General features: G+C 39.9%; 1 protein-coding gene across 2 annotated transcripts in view; it reads right to left on the bottom strand.

Moving 5' to 3' along the window:
- Positions 1–169: 169 nt before the first annotated feature.
- Ric1 (RIC1 homolog, RAB6A GEF complex partner 1) overlaps positions 170–15189 on the bottom strand; it is an 89508-nt gene continuing 74488 nt past the window's right edge. For both annotated transcript variants that reach the window (XM_031390060.1, XM_031390061.1), the window contains exons 18-26: positions 12229–12345; positions 10802–11530; positions 8641–8799; positions 8420–8556; positions 6551–6837; positions 5639–5830; positions 4138–4315; positions 3821–4009; positions 170–3001 (exon numbers count right to left, since the gene is read on the bottom strand). In XM_031390060.1, coding sequence (XP_031245920.1) covers positions 2713–3001; positions 3821–4009; positions 4138–4315; positions 5639–5830; positions 6551–6837; positions 8420–8556; positions 8641–8799; positions 10802–11530; positions 12229–12345 — 2277 coding nt within the window. In that variant the 3' untranslated portion in view covers positions 170–2712. The remainder of the gene's footprint in view (positions 3002–3820; positions 4010–4137; positions 4316–5638; positions 5831–6550; positions 6838–8419; positions 8557–8640; positions 8800–10801; positions 11531–12228; positions 12346–15189) is intronic.

Here is a 15189-nt window from a genome sequence, read left to right as displayed (position 1 = left end):
TCAGGCACTTGGATGTTCCCACTTGGTATCTAAATATTCTAAATAAATGTTTGAAGTTTGAGGTATTTCATTAAGGAGAATATAAGAGATAGGACTTATTTTTGTGGAATTTAATAATACCCCCTTCTTGCAGTTAACCTGAGATAAGTAAACAACAGTTTACTCTGTGTGTGTAATAGTTTTATTACCCTTTTCAAGGGGGTGGGTGGAGGGAATACATTACAGAGGCAGCAGCAACTTCAATTACAAGCAGAGGTTGTTTTTATCTCCAAATGATCTATCTTTTTTGGTATCAGCAAGAAATTTAACCATATATATTAACTTTCAAATAGTTATGCTGAATATTTAAGTTCATTAAAGATATGGCTTACACAGGTGATATGTTTTAAACCAAACAATGCAGCAAAATACAATTTTTTAAAAAAATACAACCAAAGAATAATTTTTATTAAACTTGCCAAATTTCTTGCCTTGGTGTTTTCCTAGTTCTACTAGTTACACACTATATATTTTACCCATGAGTCATTCCCAGCTCAAACCACAGGAGTAACATCAGCTAACTGAGACCCGGCTTTAGATTGTGAGGTGGTAGTCAGATGACTGGGGTGGCAGCACATGCTGTAAAACCCACTTACTGGGCAGTGGAGAAGAGTTACAAATAGGTGTCCAGTTTGGGCAAGGCTCTGCCTCAAAAAAAAAAGGGGGGCGCAGGGGTTTGTGGGCTATACCTTACTAGGGGAACACTTGGTTAGCGTGAGAGGCCCTATGCTCGTCTCAATACTGCCCCACCACCAAGGTTAGATTAACTCAGCAGCACTCATGTAAGACATCTGAAAAGATCACTGCTGCTTATTATGGTACATTGTAATAACTAAATAGTCACATTAGAAATTGACTAAATACAAAAGAATTGCTGGCTTTTTTCGCTAATGGAATGGGACAGAAGACATTACAGCTTGCTTGCGTTTTTCTGCTGCACTGCACCTCCTTCCATAGGAAAGCTTCTCTATTTAAAATGCAGAGCAAGGCGGTGGCTTGATACAATGACGTAAACAAAAATAGCACCAGAAGGACCAGGTACAAATAGTCACATATTCCACCCATTCAGGGGTTTTAGTATGTAAAATTATTGCACTTCTAATGTAGAAAGTAAATAACAGTAATCTCTAAATTCAATAATTTTAACTAGTTGGTGAAATCTGAAATAATTTCAAAATAGTTCTGAGGTTTCCCCTAAAGGATACTGCCTAAGAGGACCTAGTCTATGTCTTTAGTTTAAAAGGCAGGAATGGAGGGCTGACTTCCATTTCAAAGCTAGATCTGCATTATAAGAGGGGCTGTTTTACATGGTGGTACGAATTTGGTCCACATCAAATACATTGTTGTTATAAAAATAAACAAGATTTTATAAAAAATAACATTGCATTCCTTGTTCAAATTGCACAGTACAAATAAGCTATCTAAATTAATACTGTTATTAATAATTAGAATTACATGTGGTAGGTATGTGTTTAGTCTGAAGCAACTGAATATGTAGTTCCGCTTTCATAATGGATGAAAACTAAAATTTAAGTCACGTCTAGAAATACATAAAATATTTTTAAACTTTATAATAAACAATTTACAAACTAATTTTTAGTAGCTGATAATATAGGATCCCACAGTCTATTTACATAAAAGCCCATTTTTATTCAATTTACAAAAGCAATAAATAAGAAACTACATTAATTTGCACAAAACCTGTTCCACCTCATGATCTGTGGGATGACTACTACTTTACAGCTGGGCCAACAAACCTGTCTTCCTCTATGACGACTGCTCATTTTGGAAAGAAGAAAAAGTCTTGTCTTTATTCCAAGAGTGAGTATAGTCATGCAGAATCCAGCGTAAACCTTACAGATTATAATACACATCTTAAAAATATTGACAGTGTCTTTGAGTATATTTACATGAATATTCACAAAAAGATACAGTTCTTTGATACAAAATTTAGTGGTGTCAGCATAATTGATAAGAACCCCCTCACCCTCTGCCCACATTGATTTAGTAAGAATTAAGCTTGCTAAAACAGGCACATTAACTCACAGGTAAATAGCCTCCATCAATTCAGGACTGCCAGTGAACAGAGTACCAAAGCCAAAGGGTCTCTGTCCACTGATACACATTGCAAGAGTAGGACTCAAAGGACCGACTGGAGTCTAGCTGACTCTATACAAGGACGCAAACACATAGCTCGGGTACCTGATGAGCTACAGCAAGCACCTTAACACTTACTTAAAAGAAAGTTAGAAACAAACAACCCACCCCACAAAAACAACCAGTCTAGATGTACACTAAATCAGAAAATATATAAGCTATAAGCAGTGAAAAAGTAAGCTCCCTTGGGGCAAAATAATCCCTACACATTAACAATCTGTTATGAATAACCCCTACAACTACCAATCTGTTGTAAATAAAATCAAAATATTCTATGTGTGCATCTATATACTGTTCATTACTTTCTATTGCAGCTTAAATTTTTCTTATGAAAGATGCTTTGATACCACACTTTTTTTTATGGAGTCAAAGAGATTTAGAGGAAGAGTTCATTAAATTATAATACTTTACAAAAGAGTTCTGACCCAAGTTCTTTTACCTGTTAAATCATTCAGCAGGTCACAATGTACTCAGCTGCACACTGCTGTGCCTAATACTGCCCGTTGTGATGTGTTGTCAGGACACAGAACAGTCATAAGCCCCATCCTGAAATGGCTCCTCCTCATCCGCTTGTGTGGTGTCCTCTTCTTTCCGGCTGACTATGCTGTTACTCCCAGTCTCACTCTGAGAGATGCTCCCATGGCTGGAGGAGCCTCTGTTCTCCTCTGCCCGGGGGCTGGTCTGTTCAGGAGTCTTACCCATTGTTACTGGCTGGAAGGTGTCAGGCTGGACCAATTCTTCTGTTATCTCACTGAGCTTCTGCAGTTGTGGCTTAATGATGTTTAAAAATGGCTTATATCCAGGGCTGAGTAAAGTGGGAAAAATTAGCTGTCATCTGCTGTAACTCAAAGGACTTGATAGAGGGGCTAGCTAGGGAGACAGCTGTTAGCTGATAAAGTGCCTGTTGTGCAGACATGGGCTCTTGAGTTCAATCCCTGGGACCCACATAAAAAGCTGGTGTGGTGGTGCTGACAAGGCACAGATAGGATTTCTGGAGGCATGCTAGACAGCCAGCCAGCCTAGCCAAATTAAGGAAAAGTAGATTTACATGACTGTTGACAAAGACAGGACCTCAACTCCCACACACTACTTCTAATTTGGAACTGCTAGTAACTGTCATGGAGTCTTAAAATTATATAGACTACATAACCTGTCTTTCACATAGACTTAACCACAGAACCACCAATCTAAGTTCCAGTCTCAAGATCACTTGTGTGGCATAAATTTAAAGCTAGCATTATGCTTTCACATCATAAACTAACCAACACTGTAAGCTGTTCAATGGACAGTACCCATTCAAGTGCCTGAGTGCTGACTGGTTAAGGGAAAGCTACTTTAAAACATAAATATGAAAGCATTTTTTAAGTTCCATAAACTTAAAAATGTCTAAAATGAGTGAATTACAAGTTTTTGCTTTTTTGGCAAAGGGTATCTAAGCAGCTCTGGATGATGGGAAGCTTGCTGTTTAGATTAGGCTTACCTCAAACTCACAGGAATCTGCCTGCTTCTGCCTCCCAAGTGCTACATGTAAAGGATGTGCTACCATACCTTGCAGTTATAATGGTCCTAATGTGAAAAAGCATTATTCGCCAAGGATACCATGCTTATGGAAATCAACACTTACCAGTCTGTAGAGGCCCAGCGGTCTACAGCGTGCAGCCCTGTTTTTATGTTCTGTAACATCTCTCCATCCACCTCTGAAGACTGAGCAATCCCAAGAATCTGACTGACCACTGAGGATTCTCTGAGAATCAGGCCGATGACAACACACCAGTCCAGACATCCTGCCTCCATGAAAATGTGCAGCAAATAACTAGACATAAAGCAAGCAACACAACCATCTGTATGAATGACAGCTGCTGACGTACACAAAGGGACTCTTCCCATCTGTACAAAGAGACCTACTGGGCTTTCTGTGTTCTCAAATTTGGAGACACTTACCGAAGCTGGACTTGAGATTTATGGGGTCCTTTGCTTGCCAGCTCCATGGAGATATGCTCCAGCTCAGACTGAGTCAAGCTGAGGGTGGAGAAATTTTCATCCACCATGGTCCAGTCTCCATCCACCATGGAGCTGCTTTCAGTCAAGTCTGTAGCCGAACCAATGCTGCACTCATCCCCTGACGGAGAAATCGCAGAAGTTATTAAGTGAGCTTTTCATTTCACAAATGAGCATTTCCCTTTTCATTACAAACATTAATTATTTTTAAAATGCTAGCTTCTCTTCAAGATTTCAAAGTAAAAACCATTCAATCTATTGCTAAAATAGCCATTATATGAACAACATACATATTTTAAGAGCTAGCAGACCATTAAAAAATTATATACCTTAGGATGGGAAAATATTCTAATTTTACAATTAAAAGTAATAGCAAGTTAGAAGCCTTCACACATGACAGAAGCTTCATCCAGCAGTGATGATAAAATGATAACCCAAAATTAGGTAAATGCCTGGCCATTAAGAAAGCTGTAAGAAAAAAAAATTAATCTGGGCTTGTAATGCAAATGTATCTGTAGTCTCAACTACCTGTGGGTGAGACAGGAGGGCCTGTCTTCAGGGGCAGCCTGGGAAAATGGAGGGGAGTGCTTGCTTAGCATCCAGGAGGCCCTAGGTTCAATCCCCAGTATTAGCTCCCCCATCCTCCGCCAAAACAATAACAACAATCCTTCAAAACCACAATCCAGCCCAATTACTACTGAAGGTTTAGTATTTAAAACCCTAGAGCGACAAAAATTGCTTCAAAATCTCTTTCATTTGTAATTTAATTATAACTATATAGCAGAAATTAGTATGTTTTTATAAATGGTCACATAATAAATATTTTAGACTTTGAAAGCCAAGAGGTAAAATGAGGGACATTATATATAACAAAAAGCTTTATTAATGAAATAAAAACTAGTGACAGAAGTATGTTTTTATGACAAAAGTCTACTTATTCTAAAAATAGAATTCCTTATAACATTTTAATGTTAACTGGCTTTCAAAGATAGTATTTCCTGATCAAAATTAATTGCAAAGGGCCAGCAAAGTGGCTCACAGGGTAAAGGAACTTGCTACCAAGCCTGACAGAAAACCAGAGTTTGATCTTGTAAACTTACAATGAAAAGATTGGAAGGTGAGCCCTAATCACACAAAGTTGTCCTCTGACTTTCACATGTGTATTCTTCCACACATCACAGACACACATATACAATAATAAACTTTTTAAAACCTGATTGCAGAGATTTATTTAGTTTTTACCTGTATTTTACAAATCTAAAATAAATATGGTAAGCCCAGTCAAAGCCAAGTTGTCCTTATTTACCTATGTAGGCAGATATTTAATGGCTAATTCTTTAGGAAAGAATGATGCTGTGCCTTAGAAATGCTATGTATGGTACACAATCATTTCCCAAACAAAACTCAAGAAGAGCTACAACTTGTTCCTTTATTAGATATATACCTTTATTAGATAATGGTGACAGGAAAGCATCTTGCATTTGTGGTCCAGGAGATGAGGCTATGTCTGCATCACGATGGGTGGGACCAATGTTGCTGAGCCAGCTCTGACTTCGTTGGATGTTAGAGATGCCAGCATCCATCTCAGGGGTAATAAAAGGGTCAGCTGACTGAGACTTTAACAGCTGCTCTCCCACTGCATGGTAAGTCCAGAAGCAAAAAAGGTGTGTTCAAGATGCTCTCACTGCAATTCACAATACTATCTGTTCAAAGCCAATTGTCACTGTATACTGTTTCTTTTATCCAAAACTAGGGATGTGAAATTACAGACTCTCTCAGAGCCTCCTCCTGTCTCATACTCTAAGTAAGCCACGCACTTTATTCTTTTGAACTGAATGACTTGCCTTGACTCTTAAGATGACCTAAAGTTCCCAACCACCATATTACAAAGGTTTTGTTTAAACAACTGGAAATCTTTATTAAAATAACTGAAAAAAAATTTGTTTTTTAATCAGTTTGACTTTGTTCTTTCTCTCCAAGTTTAGGAAAATGACACAAGTGTCAAGGTGATGGTAAATCATAGCATAGTTTATTTGAGGCTCCTGACTAACTCATTCTAAATTCTTTACCACAATAAGGTAAATGTAGGAGTTTCTACATTTAGCTTTCAACCTGTTTATAATTTAATAATGATTAGATTTGTGAGTTAAACTTTAAGCCAAAAAGAATTAAGAAATAATGGTTTCTACTTCATTTATATCTTTGGTCAAATAGGAGATATTCTAACTGATGTATAACAAGTTGGCTTTATCTGCTTAAATTTGCAATGAAGAGTTTCTTGAATGTCAACCAATGCTAACATATCTAAATATCTAAAATAAATAATTTCTGTAAAAATGTCTGAAGTCTACATTACCTGCTCGGCATTTCCCATTTTTAAAAGGGGAACTAATGGAAGAGGCTGGGATAATGGGAAGAGGCCACAGGAAATCCTTGTGAAGTCTCTTCAGGGCTACTACAAAGTTGTCTACACGGGCAGCTCGGGTACGTTCTTTGCAAAGCCAACTGATGAGTTCAAAGCCTAGCTGGGCTGCAAAGCAGCCAAGGTCCTTTAAGCGCACATCTTCCAGGAGCCGCCGAGCATGCCTCCAGAGCATCATGTCAATGTACATGTTCTCAGCACACTCACTGTCCTTGCTCCATCTGTAAGAAACAGAAGAAAGCTAAAGCACAGCCTCCTGAAGAACTCCATTCTAAGTAGCACTGATAAAGTGGAAAAGGAAGCAAGAGATCCATTATCTAATTGTGCCTGGATGGGAAGAAGAGGCTTCAGGGCTTGGCCATACCACAACCTAGTAGACAGACAGCAGAGTTAACTTTGCCTCTACCCTTTTCATTTTAAAACAGGGTCTCTCTGTGTAGTCCTGGACTTTGCTATGTTGACCAGGCTGGCCTCAAACTCAGATATCTTTCTCCCTCTGCCTTCCAAGTGCTGGGATTAAAGGAATCCACCACCATGCCAGGCACAAAGTTACCTCTTAAGATCAACTTGTAGAACTAAATATATGGAATAAGAATAAACAAACAGGAGACAAAAGAAGCCAAACCAGGAGGAGGTGGTGTGTAACTCAAGTGGGGAAAAGAAAGAACAAACAAATGTATACACCAACAAGAGAGGAGAAAATGAAATCCTCTCTACTTGCACTTTATAGATATATGAAAATAAGCATTATAAAAATCAATGACAAGTAAATACAAGCTATCATCTATTATCGATATGAGCAATGTGTAACCAGGAGGAACCAGGTAGCAGGTCTAAGTGAGAAGCAGACCACAGAAGAGGAGAGCCTGGCATCTGAGCCAGGACTTCTCAGATCTGGTCTCCACCTTCCATTAGCTGTGTGAACAAAGTCCAGTGTTTTTCTGAGCCTCTGTTTTTTCTCCTGCACACTGAGTAATGACCCTACAGAGCTGTCAGGACTAAGATGTGAACACTCAAAGGCTTGGAATAGTAGGTAGCACACAGTGAGCTCTTGGTAAGGTATTGAGCAGCATTTAACTTCAGACTGTGGCTGGCAATTGTTGATCCTTCTATGGCTGTATTTTAGTGGTGACTTTCATCTGTGCTTGTGTATTTGTACTGGGGGAGGAGTGTTAATGACTGTGACAGAAGAAAAGAATAAAGTATCATAATAAAACATGTTGACTCTTGGCATGTGCTAAGTATTGCAGTAAAAATACAAATACATAAAGACAACAAGCAAATAGACAAAACCAAAACAAAAAACCTAAAAACACTTAGGGAAGAGAAAAACACAAGAGCCAAGAACAGCGAATACCAGAAGCAGTACAGGAATGTCCTAACTAGAGGAAATTCCAGTGACTTGTCAAGATCACTGAGTTTACAAGCCATACCACTAGAAACAATTTTCCACTTATGACAGATGTAGTCTTTGGTCTTCAAAATGGACCAGTCCTTCAGAGCTCCCATTACTAAGGTTTTATTTGATCCCCTCGTCATTAGAAATAATTTACATTAATTACATTTAGAACAAGTGTATCCAAATCCATTTTAGTACAAAGATATAAAAATTACAGAGAACAGAAGTGAACTTAACAGGAAGGAAAAAGGAAAGAGAAACACAGAAGCCTTCTCTAAGCCTCTGGCAGATGAAAAAAAGGATTTGCAACAGAACTAAATACTTTTTTAAGATTTGATGTTCTAAATGCCCTGAAATGTAGCGTGACAAGTGCTCTGAAACAGTAATTGTCTTTATTCTTTTACCTTTTCCCAGAAGGACCAGTTGGCATACTTAGTGTTTTCTGTAAGCCGAATTTACCAGGAGGAACATTTTCAGCTGACTGGGATAAACTGATGCTCCGATTCCTGAAGAACTCAAACCCACCACTTGAACTGGGCTCCTGTGGTTACACAGCATACAGTGGTTTTAGTCAAAGACGCTCTGGGATATATGCCCTAGAGAAGCTGTATAATTTTGTACTCACCTGAGATGTAGGTGTGGATGGAGGGGTCTCAGATTCTCCAGAACCAATGGCTTTAAGAAATCGAATCATGTGTCGACACAGGTCCCATTTGCCCTGTTCCAGTGCAGTGTTGAACAGAAGGGTGGCATGCTGCCTGCTTACTGCTGGGACTTCCATATTCTATAAAAACAACCAAAGCATATGACATTCCATTTATACAATACAATTTTGGATGACAGAGAAGTTCTTTTCTTGACACTTCTCTCAGTCTGAGGAATAGGCTGGCTGGGGGTATTAATAAAAATTAAAAGGAGCATTTAAAAGTTCCAGATGTGCAAGAGTGAAGCAGTTGTCCTGCTTGTATAGTTCATACTATAGTTCACTGCACTCCTGTTACACCTAAGCTAACAATGCACACCTACATTCATCATTGCCTTTCTTTCTCTTTGATTGGAAAGTTACACCATTCCCATTTTACAGGAAATGGAAACAGGGTTATCTAAATTGTTGAAGGTCAATAGAAAAGCAAGATAAATCTAGGTTTTCCTAACTCCAAAAAACTTAGGTCTGTCTCCTCTAGCATTTTCTGAAGATCTGACTAAACTGTTGCTTGAGGCAGGACCAAGCAATACTGTTCCACATTGAGCATCCTCAGCTCTTTCTTCACTATCTAGCATCTTGCCTGCTTTCGGGGAAAGCTGCCTGGTAGGCTGAGCCCCAGCCCCAGCTACAGGAAAGTTCCCAGCTCCACAGCTAGGGAGAGCTCCAAGGGTCTGAGGGGCAGCAGAAGAAATCCTAGCTGCATTGACTTTCACTCTTTTTATGACGATGACGTTTCTTCTATTAGGGCTAGCCAAGTGAACCCCAGACTCTTAGGGCCACTTGCCTCTGCTTGGACATCTCTGGTTTCAGTCACTTGTCATGAAGCAAATATGTTGATGAGATATCTGCTTCAGTCTGAGATTCTAACTAGGCTTATGGCTAGCTTTTTGATAAATGAAAACTACTTTGTAGTAATATGAAAGAACTTTAAAATAGCCTTTCAGATTTACAGAAGTACCAAACTTTTGAGCCCCTTTATCAAATAATGAAATGTTTTTCAGGGTCTTATTGTTTTGAGAAAAACAATGTGTCATGAGCATCAATACTGTGGCAGTACTGAGCATCCTTAGCTGCCCTGGTTTATTTAGAATCCTTTTAGAAATTTTATATTCTAATGAAGTATACTTATTATTGTGTGTAACTCAGATCCATGCACTAATGCCCAAAGTACCATTTTTCTCAGTTGATATTTCTTACATTTTATTAGTCTAGTCTAGTATTGCTCTTATATTTTTGGTTGTGAGCCTAGCCTTTAACGGCTGAGCCATCTCTCCAGCCCTAGTCTAGTATTGCTAATGGAACATATACATCATATATATGATATATAAGGAAATTTCAGCTGCAGAGATGGCTCAGTAGTTAAGTTCTTGCTATGTAAGCCTGATGGCCTGAATTTAGAATCCATGGAAAACCTCTGTAGTCTCCTGAAACTCCATACTAAGATATGGGAGGTAGAGACAGGAGAATCCGCAGAAGCATAAAACCCAGATCTTCTGGCTTTTGCAGTAAGGAAAAGCTGGAGAGACACTGTCTCAAAGAAGATAGAAGGCAAGAGTCAACACTTGAGAGTCGTCTGACTTCCATATGCTAAGGGGCGTGTTTGTCTGAACGTATGTACACACATCCCTATATCTTCAATCTTATTTAAAAATTATGTTCTGGCCAGGCGGTGGTGGCGCACGCCTTTAATCCCAGCACTTGGGAGGCAGAGGCAGGTGGATTTCTGAGTTCGCGGCCAGCCTGATCTACAGAGTGAGTACCAGGACAGCCAGGGCTACACAGAGAAACCCTGTCTCGAAAAACCAAAAAAAAAAAAAAAAAATATGTTCTGAAATCATTAATCTGCTTTAGGCCTTTTTAGGAACAATCAAAATATTTAGGAATGTCACTTTTAAAACGTTAAAGGAAAAAATCTCTGGTCACTTGGCAAACCTGAGTTCTTTAGAATGAAAGACATACATGATAGAGAAAATATGGCCATTCCATAAGAGTATAATTCCATAAACCCTATCATAAGAGCATACCTTTTCCCTCCTAAAATTAAGAGCATGAATTCTTACCCCTTCATAAGGACTGTTACCTGTAAGATAATAAGGTAGGAGGCAGCCGTGTCTAAATCCTGAGCCATCAAACACTCCTCAAATAAGTCCTTGGGGTTTCCAACAGCTGCGAAAAGGTAATTCCACAGAGCGTACTCAGTCTTTCTGGCACAGTGCACGACTGTCTGAAGGAACAGGGGGAACTCGGTGATAAACTTGGCCACGGTGGGAAGCAGTGGGTCGGGAATGGGCTCCCGTGAGGTAGCTTCTTCTTCCAGCACTTCATGGAGCATGAGCTCCAGCACGTGAGGGAAGTACGGTAATGCAGCACAGGACTGAGCCAGAAGGAGGGCTTGCTCGCCAAGGTTCCTGACCAGGAGCTGGCGGAGGATGTGGTGGAGGTAGATCTGAGAGGTTCTCTCCACAACACAGAAGGGAAGGAGCATCTCCAGCTGCTCGCTAGCACTGCTCCGTGTGTACAGAGAATCGTAGAGGAGCGTGTCATTAACAGCACCGAGGACCAATGCGTCTTCAAACAGCACGGCGAGGGGGTAAATGTTGATATGGAAAGGCAGCATGATCCTCTGGGACAAGAAGGAGTGGGGCTTGCGGTGATCTCTGGGGAAGAGAGGGAGCCAGACCTTCATCCCTGAGCCACCGCAGCTCAGCCAGAGAGCCTCCAGAAGGTGACGCTTCTGTTTGTTTGCTCGACAGGTAGTCCAGACATTCTCCACTGACTGGGCTAGTACAACAGGAGGACAGAACGGCAGCTGGAGGAGACACAAGAATTGCTGGAGTTTGCTTTTCCTATTAAATATGGAGGTTCTTTCTTTCTTTCTTTTTTTTTTAAAAAGATTTATTTATTATTTATTTATTGTAAGTACACTGTAGCTGTCTTCAGATGCACCAGAAGAGGGCATCAGATCTCATTATGGGTGGTTGTGAGCCACCATGTGGTTGCTGGGATTTGAACTCATGACCTTTAGAAGAGCAATCAGTGCTCTTACCCGCTGAGCCATCTCACCAGCCCCCAAATATGGAGGTTCTTAAGTTCACAGGTACTAGCTTTGTAGATGTTCAAAAATAAGTTTTGTTTTGTTTTTTTAATTTTATTTAAAGAAGGGACATTTATTTAGAGTTTGAGATAATAGTAATCTTTCAAAGTATATATACTGAAATCTATAAAAAAACAAACCCAAAAAACCCTATGATTACCAACCTCTATGGTTTTTTTTCCCAATAAATAAATAAAATCTACAAAAATGTACCTAAGCAGTAAGAGCTAGAAATGAGACACTTCCTTATTTTAGGTCTTATCCTTCTTTCTTAAACCCAGTTGTAAGATGAATTTTACATGTTCTTAACATCTAAATCACAACACACTACTCTCCCCTTAAATTCCTCTGTTCATAAACCCTAACCCTGTAATCACTTCTCAGGGCTTGAAATGCCTTCTAGTTTTACTCACGAGTTTCCGTTGGCTGGGGTGACTGTCCTTTTCCCGGATCTGAGGGCCTGACCTGTCCCTCTGCATCATGATGAGCTGCCCTGCAAGGTTCAGCATTATGCTCTCTGCATCTCGAGCCTGAAATTTCCAAAAGAAACTCATCAATACTAATTTTTAGGTATGTTCTTGGCATTCCTCGCCACCTGGTAAAATTGATAGGTTAAACAACCAACAGCATTTACTGGGGTTGCACTAAGTACAGCCATTTTGCTAGGCTCTGTGGGAAAACAAGTTTCCTGGACAAGATAGACAAAGTATGTGGTTAGTGACCAATAAGTGCAGAACTGAATTATCCTGAAAAAACTAAGAGAACTCCAGAAGTTCATACACACGCATACACACACACACACACACACACACACACACACACACACACACACACACACATGTTGGAGATGACACCAGTGCAGTGATCTAGGTGCTGGCACTAGAGAAGGGTTAAAAGGATGAGACACCAGGAAGACCAGGAAGGCAGAAGTGGTAGGAAAAGGCTATATTTTAACGTAAGCATGAAACGTAAGCGAACACGTGTAGCTAGGACAGGACAGCTCCATTGGGCACCTCAAGAGTGACCTCCTAGCTGGGTGCAGCAGGCCTTTGGGGAGACCTTGGAAAGTCAGAGCAGCGGGCTACAAACCACCTTGCGCACCTCTCAAATGAAAGAATCATTAAAAAATCCCATTTAGTCAGGATGAATTACTGTATTTTACTATGGAAATTTTAATCAAATGCTAAAGAGCCTGTAATTATCACTGTTAGACCTACTACCTCGATAAAATAAGGACATAGTGGGAGTTTAAGAAACACTGCTTTAAGCCAACTATCAGGTAAATCATGTAGTTTCATCTGTAAAGGCGAAGATTATTTTGACTTAAAAAAGCAACCAGAACTTACTGCCAGCCCAGGGATGACAAAACAGAAAAAGCATGTCTCAACCAGTGAGGGCTTCATGGTACAAGATCTAAGTGAGGGATTGGAAAAATGGGGTCTGCTGCCGGAGTGGTGCCTCAGTGTTTAGGGTATTTACTGCTCTTGCAGGGGCCTGAGTTCTGTTCCCAGCACCCTTGCTTACCGTTCAGAATAGCTTCTAACTCCAGCTCCAAGAGATTCAGTTCTGTGTACTTATCTCCCTCCCATTATATTTCACCTTTTTAAACTGTTCCTCACTAAGTTAAATGTCACATTGTGAAGCCCTCTTGAACTGCTGCGCCCCACTAATGATGCTACTGGTCACCACTATATCTAGCTTATACAAAGATTTTTCCTCTCTAAATCTGCCAAGGTATTTCAAAGCAAGACATTATGCTATCTATTCTCTGATATCTAATTCAATCCTAAAATATGTAGGCACTTTCCTTAAACTACAATGTTAATGAAACAATTTTATTTTTCTCTCAGTTCATATTTATTGTTAATTATTACAATGGTGCTTTTTAATAGCTGATTTTAATGAGCATACGAATAAGCCTTATGGCTTGCTTATGTAACATAGCAGTAGGGTGGTTTACATGACAATGGTCCACATAGGCTCTTGTATTAGAATGTTTGGTCCCCTGTTGGTAGCACTGTTGGTAAAGATTAGGAAGTGTGGCCTTGCTAGATAAGGTGTATCACTGGGGGCATTTCAGGTTTCACAACTTCAAGCCACTCCCAGTATGCTCACATGCTTGCTTGCAAGCAGGTGCTTGTCCCCCCACCCCTCCCCGCTCTGCCTCTACTTGTAGATCAGGAGTGAGCTCTCAGCAGCTGCTCCTGTGGCCTTTGCTTTCAATCCTCCACCATTACAGACTCAGGTCCTTTGGAACTGTCAGCCCAATTAAACTTTCTTTTACAAGTTGCCTTGGTTGTAGTGCCTTATCAGAGCAATAAAAAAGAAACTAAGACAAGCAGTAATCATACTTTTTTCGTAATGTAGCTTACAAACATTGTACTGGGTGATTCATTCATAGCTAACCTATGGTTTTCTTCCTTGTGGTATAGCTAGACTAATTATCTTTATAATTTCTGAGAAAGGAAGATGATTTTAGACATAATTCTATTTAGGCTCTATGTTTTTGGTGAGAAATCTTCATATGAACTTCCTATTATCCCACCTTAGGAAGCATACAACATTTGTTTCACACAACATTGACATTCTGATAACGAAGGCTTCACTGAGATGTAAAGTTTTACGCAATAACAACCATTGCTATTTTCTTTCGACATAAAATGGTGACTCTGTAATTTTCACTTTTCTTTAAAATCTTGTCGTGGGAACTGTGTGAAACAGAACTTTATTTTATCAACCAAGGCTAGCTGGTTACCACAACAGAGCTTACAGATGGAATGGGAGCTGCACTGTAAGGAAGAAAGCAATCAAGTTCAAAAAAGAGCCCAGAGCAGTGGATGAGCAAACAAGTGTGGCAGAGTTGGGGACATGGGGCTGCTGGCATGGAGATGCAGCATTACAGAGAAAAGTGTAGGAGAGAAGAGAACAACAGTGATTTAAAATGGTTTAGAGATTCTCATGAAAGAAACTTGCTCTCATTATATATTATTCCAAATAATAGAGAAATGGGTAGGCTGTTCCCAGTCAGAATCCTTATAAAGGCAGTGTAAAATGGCTCTCTAAATAAGTAGTTAATTTCCCCATTATTTTATGAGGATGCTCAAGTTTAATAACACACTTAAATTAGAAGAAAAAGATAGCTAGAGCAGGACAATCTTCAAATTATAGAACTTCCCTGTCACAATAGGCTCCCAGTTACATATGGTTTGGGAACTGCCGGGGAGCGGAAACAGTCTTGGAACAGGAGTGACCCAGCACAGCTGCAAACCTGTTCCCTACACCTGCAACCCGGGTGATCCCAGCACAGCTGCAAACCTGGTCCCTACACCTGCAACCCGGGTGATCCCAGCACCGCTGCAAACCTGGTCCCTACA

This window comes from Mastomys coucha, unplaced genomic scaffold (assembly GCF_008632895.1).
Source record: "Mastomys coucha isolate ucsf_1 unplaced genomic scaffold, UCSF_Mcou_1 pScaffold21, whole genome shotgun sequence".
Lineage (NCBI taxonomy): Eukaryota > Metazoa > Chordata > Mammalia > Rodentia > Muridae > Mastomys > Mastomys coucha.
The sequence above is the reverse complement of the archived record's forward strand: the minus strand, read 5'-3'. Positions and strand labels throughout refer to the sequence as shown.